Here is a 7500-nt window from a genome sequence, read left to right on the forward strand (position 1 = left end):
GTATAGATCGGTGTGTGATAAACCCGTTCCACACATGCAGTGTTCCGGAACATTTCCTGCATGGGGGTCATCGTATGAATGGGACCAAGGGATCAATGATCGGGGAAATCTGCTCCGACAATTAGGCCGCCCCGAGGTCTGTAACGATCCCGGGCCGGACCGCCGGGAGAGGAAGTGTCGACGGTAGAGACACTCAAAGGGTTAACGTCTGATGGGAGACGCAACAAGTGGAGCGGCCTATTTATCGACATCGGAAGTTTCTCATCAGTATCGGAAGTTTCTCATCAGTATCGGAAGTTCCTTATCAGTATCTTTATTGACGTTGGCCCCTCAAGACAGCATTGGTCAGCTCTGGTCAGTTAGTCAGTAGTGACAGGGTTAGTAGTGACAGGGTTGGTAGCAGAGTTAGTAGTGACAGGGTTGGTAGATGCAGGGTTAGCAGTGACAGGGTTAGTAGATGCAGGGTTGGTAGATTCAGGGTCAGCAGTGACAGGGTTAGTAGAGGCAGGGTTGGTAGCAGAGTTAGTAGTGACAGGGTTGGTAGATTCAGGGTTAGCAGTGACAGGGTTAACTTAGTAGATGCAGGGTTGGTAGATTCAGGGTTAGTGGAGGCAGGTTAGTAGAGCAGGGTTAAGTTTGGTAGATATAGTTGAGACGTGTTAGTGGGTTTGGTAGATGAGGGGAGGGGTTGATGGTAGGCTACCTATTACAGATTGACCTGTTGATCATTAACGTTGGAGGTTAAAGTTCCACCATTAACGGGAGATATCCAAAACCTGAACTTCTTTGGTGTGTGTGGGGGTGGGTGGGGGGGGGGGGGGGGGGGGGGACACATGCACAATTGTGTGTATGTGTTGCCATGCCAACGAAGGAATTCAATGTACAAACCCAATTCACAAACTAAGTTACGGAATTGAATTAACAACACACTGGCCTGATTAATAGGAATCGTCCCCAATTCAGAGGGCAGACGGAGCATCAGCCTCCCGGCCAATCATAATGTTGAATAGATATTAAGAAACTACAGTTTAAATATCTAGGTCTTTAATTAAGGTCCATACACGCACACACAGGATTCGCCAATGCTTACATGAGGAACAGAGAGAATCTATTTTCTTCAGTTGTATCCTCCAACGATACGATACGGTCAAATGATGAAACAAATATGTACTCTGCAGAGTTTGGACCTTTTTTGACCTGGAGTAACCTCCAGCAAAGTGACGTAGTGACGAATCCAAGGATTATTTAGAGACACACACGCACACACACACACACACACACACACACACCCCTATTCATCCAGATGCAACACACGCGACTTGTTAGGGGGACTAATTATACGGCGACGGCAATGTGTGTCTCCATATCTTTATAAAGCTGTTTACAAGAACACGACAAGAGCAGGATCTATCTTCGCACCTCTTTCTTTCTCTTTTCTCCTTCTCCCTTTCTAGCCCCTAACCCTATTTCTTCAGTTCCGCCTGATATCGTTCTTCATGTATTGGTTCTCGTGCAGTCTGTTTCTGGCTATGTTTTGTTTCTCTTGTTTCTCTCTCTTGCTCAGATTGTCCTCATGGCCTTCTGTGTGTCCTTGGACAGCCTGCAGAAGAGCAGAACACATAGCCACTAAAGAGAGAGGGAGAGTGAGATAGGGAGGGAGAGTGAGAGAGGAAGAGGAGAGTGAGAGGGAGAGTGGGGGAGAGACGTTTTATCAGACACATGTAGCTCTGGGGATCCTTTCAAATGGATTCCTCCATATGGGCAGCGTCTGCTGGTCTATATGTTGTAAAGACGGTATACCGTGTGTGTTTGAAGGCTGTGTTTCCTGGCGGTAACACAGTTTCCTTGTCTTAACGGCTGTTTCACTGGCTGCTTCAGTCAGGAGTGTCGAGTTTCAGATTTGACTGTCGTCATAGCAACACCTCCACGTTCCTTGTGATTGTATCTCTCCGCACACGCCTCCTTGCACCAGCGGTTGGCTGATGCTGTAAGCTAACGCTGTTAGCCCACGCTATTAGCCCACGCTATTAGCCCACGCTATTAGCTGATGTTAAACCATGTATAATCCAGGCCATCTGTGTCAAACGAGGCTGATTGAATTCAGGAATGATTATCATCTGTGGCCTCCAAGCAGTGCGACTGCACTGGAAGTCCAACTGATAAACAAAATCATGAATGTTGTGGTGGACCGTCTACCCTACCTGTACACAAACAAGCAAACAAACCAAAACACATGCAGACAGATGGACGGATAGATGAACGGACTGGGTCGGCAGAATGGCAGCCAAGACGGCGAGAAAGAGCCACAGTATTTTTAAATAAATGAGGAAATGAATACTGCTTTCCCCCTGTGAACCAAGGCAGAATAAATGTGGGGATGAGCGTGGCGGGACAGTTATTTGATTTCCTGACTCATCGTTTGGCAGTTGGACGCCATCATCATCATCAATACCGCCGGCTAACGCCAACCTAAGTGCCCTCCCTGCCCTCCCAGTCAACAGTAAACCACCGCCTCTCGGCCACACAAATAGATCTCCCAACGAGGTCGGGCTCTGCCGTCGCTGTTAGCTGCTAGGTTGAAAGTGAGCTAAAGTTGACCCCACTGTTATCATTCAGAGTCAGAGGCCAGCTAGCCTCTGCTATCATTCAGAGTGGAGTGAGCACGACACTGCTAGTTAGCCTCTGCTATCATGCAGAGTGAATTTAGCACTACACCGCTAGTTACCATCTTGAAAGTAGAGTTAGCACTACCCCTCTAGATAGCCTCTACTATCATTCAGAGTGGAGTTAGTACTACACCGCCAGTTAGCCTCTACCATCATTAAAGTGGAGTTAACAATGCACCGCTAGTTAGCCTCTACTGTCATTTAAAGTGGAGTTAGTTTAGCACTACGCCAGCCAAAATCTGTTTTTATTTGTAACTTTTTAACAAATTCATTTTAATCAATAACTGCACTCTTCCTCTCTCTTTCACCTTTCACCTTCAGACCTACAGAAGCTATAACGGTCCTTCCCTGTTTGTCCCTGCAGGGTTGCCGTCCGCCATGTTAAGGTAAAGCCCAGGTGCGCGGTGTTGACCATGCTAAAGCGCCTGGACAAGATCCGCTTCAGAGGTCCGCGGTCGCGCGACGAGCTCCTGGATCTAGCAGAGTCCCCGCCCGCCTCCGACAACGAGGGTGGCGATGACCTGCCAATCAAACCCAGACCCCTCCCCCGAGAGATGGACGACCAACTGCGGGACCCCGTATGTAATGAATTCCTGAGTGTGTGTGAAGGGGAGAGAGAGAGAGAGAGAGAGAGAGAGAGAGAGAGAGAGAGAGGAGAGAGAGAGAGAGAGAGAGAGAGAGAGAGAGGAGAGAGAGAGAGAGAGAGAGAGAGAGGAGAGAGAGAGAGAGAGAGAGAGAGAGAGAGAGAGAGAGAGAGAGAGAGAGAGGGATCATGTCATCATAAAGAGAGGGAGATCATGTCATCATAAAGAGAGGGAGATCATGTCATCATAAAGAGAGGGATCCATGTCATAATAAGAGAGAGAAAAATAGATCATGTCATCATAAAAAGAGAGAGGGAGAGAGATCATAAAGAGATCACGTCATCATAAAGAGAGGGATCCATGTCATAATAAGAGAGAGAAAAATAGATCATGTCATCATAAAAAGAGAGAGGGAGAGAGATCATAAAGAGATCACGTCATCATAAAGAGATAGAGAGATAGACAGAGAGATCATATCATCATAAAGGGAGAGAGAGATAGAGAAAGATCATAAAGAGAATGAGACAGTGATACAGAGAAGGCAATGAAAAGAATGATGACCTTATCTCTTCCTGTGTGTTTATAGTTCAGAGAGAGAAAATTACTATTTAAACTCATATCTATTTCATCTGTGGTCTGAAGATGACCCCTTCTTCAACAATACGTACTCACTGCAAGGAGTCTTTGAGGAGGAACCGTAACTAAATAGGTATTCACTCCTCCCGCAGTACAGCGTTCACATCAGAGTGGCGGCCTCTGACAGACAAGGGCAGACACAATATGCGTTCAATAACAATTAAACGCCGACTCAAATAACTCTCCCCTGACCGTGGGGTTTTCCAGTACCACACTGTGTTCATTATGTTCTGAATACTGTCTGAATCCATTTCCATTTCCGTTTCATCTATCATTTGGTTTTGCTGTGTACTTTTTTGTTTGAACATTTCTTACAGACTTGTTCCAATATTAATAACCATATACTGTAGTTCTACATACACAACTTTCAGATTCAAATAGACATGTTTAAACCATGTTGAATAGATATTTGAAAAGATATTTCCACCGATTCAAATATTTATTAAACATGGTTTAAACATGTCTATAAGACTATGTTCAAACCAGGTCTATAAGACATGTTTAGACCATGTTAATAGATATTTTAATAGATATTTTAATAGGTATTCAAACATGGTTTAAACATGTCTATCAGACATCCCCTTGTGTCGTCTAGATCTCCTTGTCTGAACTCTAATTTAGTCCACTCTCCTAGAAACATCCTATGAGCTGCTGTTTTGTTTGCATAGATCAGTCGGACGATAGAATTCTGCTTCGTAATCTCAATACTTGTTGAAAAAGGAGTTTGTTTTGGCGACTGAAACATGAAACGCAAATCACTGTGGTGCCAAAAATAGTCTGAACGAGGTCTTGTTAATCCACAAGCACGCTGGCCGGGAAACAGGAAAGGATATAACGTGAATCTGGTTGTTTTGAGTCAGTTTATAAGGTTTTTTGTGAGGCAATGTGTACTGATGAGTGGGAGGCTATCGGGAGCAGGTTTTGTTATCGTGGTTCAGAATTCAGTGTGCTCAATTGACAACGCACACCGATGTTTCTGCAGAGCGTGAATTTCGTTTGTAGAATCATATTGTTTTAACAGCAAACCACATGCAGAGTAAATCATGGCTATACTTTTCCAACTGCTTGGAATTACAAATTCATTCAACACCTTTCTTTGGACTTTACTCTGGAAACTTGCATGAGATACAAACTAAACCAAGACTGTGACTTAAAAAGAGTACTCGGCAACATGCGTGTAGTGTCTTACCCTAGCTGTCTTTGTTGTAAACTGGGAATGGGTTAAGCTAGCGATTGCTTTGCATTTGTTTCTATGAACATCCTTACTGTACCGACAGAGATATATTATTGTTTCACTTTCTCCTGACAAATGGCTTATTGTAAGTTGCTTTGGATAAAAGCGTCTGCTAAATGCCCTTAATTAAAAATAAAGTAAGAGTAAATGTATGTGTATAACGTTAGTTGGATTTCTGCCTCCATTTAGTCCTGGCTTGCCACCTGAAGGCTTTGAAAGAAACAGACTAAAGTCCAACCTGCTTTGCGACCCCTGCCCAGGTTTTGTTGGCTCATCACAGGGGGGGACTGAAAGAAATATCGATCTACCTTTCTAAAGCTGCCAAACTCAAAGGGTGACGAGTTCCCCTCGGGATCAGAAACAACTAGTAGAACATCTTGTCTTCCTCCATTTCAAACCCTGTGGAGGAACTCTCAGAGGAACTCTCTGTGTCTCTCACTCACTCACTCCCTCACTCAACTAGTAGTAGTACATCCTACCTTCTTCCATTTTTAAACCCCTCTGGGCCTCTACTATATTAATAGTTATGCTGATACGATAATTCTATAATATTAGTTGAAATTAGTTCTGTTAGCCCGTAGGTGAGGTTTCCCTTATTGTGTGTGCTGTTATTAAGCAAACTCTTGGTGAATAAGTTGTGGAGGCTTTGTCTGTTGTCGTGGGTGGTGTTGTCCGTGGGTGGTGTTGGCCGGGTCAACACCACCCGCTGTGGAAGAGCACACAGAGAAGGAGAGGGAATTGAAGAGAGGGGGTTTTGAATTTCCAATATTGTTGTATTATTGATATCAGACACCCCTGACCCTAGATGGACCAAAGGGGGCATGGGAGAGAGTGAAAGGAACAACACACACACACACACACACACACACACACACACACCACACACACACACACACACACACACACACACACACACACACACACACACACACACACACACACACACACACACACACACACACACAGAGGGTATTGGGCACAGTTCTTAATCTCTTAAAAATCTGACCACAGTGGTAGATCTAGTCTTTCCTCAATCCCCCCCCCCCCCCCCCCCATTGTTTGACATAAATTCCCGCTAGTGTTGGTTTTGTGCACCGGAACATCTGGGGGGTTGGGTGCACAGCTGGGGCCGGAAACCAGGTCTGAGGGGGGCGGAGTCAAGCCTTCCTGTTTCGTTTTAGTGTTCTGCTGAAGAACACTAATTTTCCTCAGTCGATGAGGCTTCAGGTGGGGATATAATGAATGTGTTTCTAAAGTGGCCAGTCTACACATTGGTGAGGTTACACATTTTTACAGATATTTGTTTTGTTTTTTCAATTTGAAAATATTAGTGTCAAATTAATTGCCATTTTAAAAAGTGTTCAGTGTGTTATTTTGATCCCGAAAAGAGGAATTGTCCACACACCACACACACACACACACACACACACACACACACACACACACACACACACACACACACACACACACACACACACACACACACACACACACACACACACACTAGACTAAGTAGACGGTATGAAGTATAGGCCTAAGTTTGACTAAATCAATACCAGCGAAATTATTTAGGCTAAAAGCCCACTGCAAACACAGTAATCAACACGTATAGGCCCACACACAGCTACTAAATATAAAACTTGTATTTGTTTTTCACTCACCATTTGACTTCTTTACGGGGAAATTATTAGTCCTTGTATAAGGTGCGCTTCATAAATTCACCTCTTGTGACACTTCAAGCCCACAGCAACAGTCTTTTTGAGGAACATTTTACCTTTTGACCAAGACTTTCTGAGCTTTGACCTGAAATCTTCATTAATTGAGACATTGTTCTTATCATACAGGGGGTGCTAGTGTTGGTATTGGCCACAGTGCTACCCCCAACACTATTTAGCTAGTGTTGGTATTAGCCACTGTGCTACCCCTAACACTGGTTAGCTAGTGTTGGTATTAGCCACTGTGCTACCGCTAACACTAGTTAGCTAGTGTTGGTATTAGCCACTGTGCTACCCCTAACACTGGTTAGCTAGTGTTGGTATTAGCCACTGTGCTACTGCTAACACTGGTTAGCTAGTGTTGGTATTAGTCACAGTGCTACCCCTAACAATGGTTAACTACTGTTGGTATTGGCCACAGTGCTACCGCTAACACTGGTTTGTTTCTAATGGTGGTAGTTGCCACAGTGCTACTCATAACACTGGTAAGCTAATGTTGGTATTTGCCACACCAGGTGATGCTGTGCTAAGCTACACACAGGGGGTGTTTGATACATGTATGTGTGTGGTTGTTGGTGTGGTTATATGTTTGTGTGTGTGATTTCCCCTAAGACAGTGGCTCTGATGACTCACATTCAGAAAACCCAAAATAGTCTCTTCCTCAC

General features: G+C 44.5%; 1 protein-coding gene and 1 long non-coding RNA gene across 5 annotated transcripts in view; one reads left to right on the forward strand and one right to left on the reverse strand.

Moving 5' to 3' along the window:
* LOC115532595 (uncharacterized) overlaps nucleotides 1-7500 on the reverse strand; it is a 44128-nt gene that overhangs the window by 32612 nt on the left and 4016 nt on the right. The gene's annotated exons all lie outside the window — the stretch shown is intronic.
* The window catches only part of gramd4a (GRAM domain containing 4a), a 37815-nt gene that overhangs the window by 2178 nt on the left and 28137 nt on the right, over nucleotides 1-7500 (forward strand). For 2 of the 4 annotated variants that reach the window (XM_030342460.1, XM_030342459.1), the window contains exon 2: nucleotides 3031-3244. In XM_030342460.1, the coding sequence (XP_030198320.1) occupies nucleotides 3031-3244 (214 nt within the window). Of the gene's footprint in view, nucleotides 1-3030; nucleotides 3245-6200; nucleotides 6395-7500 lie in introns of those variants that run through there. The other 2 variants (XM_030342461.1, XM_030342462.1) reach the window with 2 other exon arrangements.

The sequence above is a fragment of the Gadus morhua genome, chromosome 19 (assembly GCF_902167405.1).
Source record: "Gadus morhua chromosome 19, gadMor3.0, whole genome shotgun sequence".
Taxonomy (NCBI): domain Eukaryota; kingdom Metazoa; phylum Chordata; class Actinopteri; order Gadiformes; family Gadidae; genus Gadus; species Gadus morhua.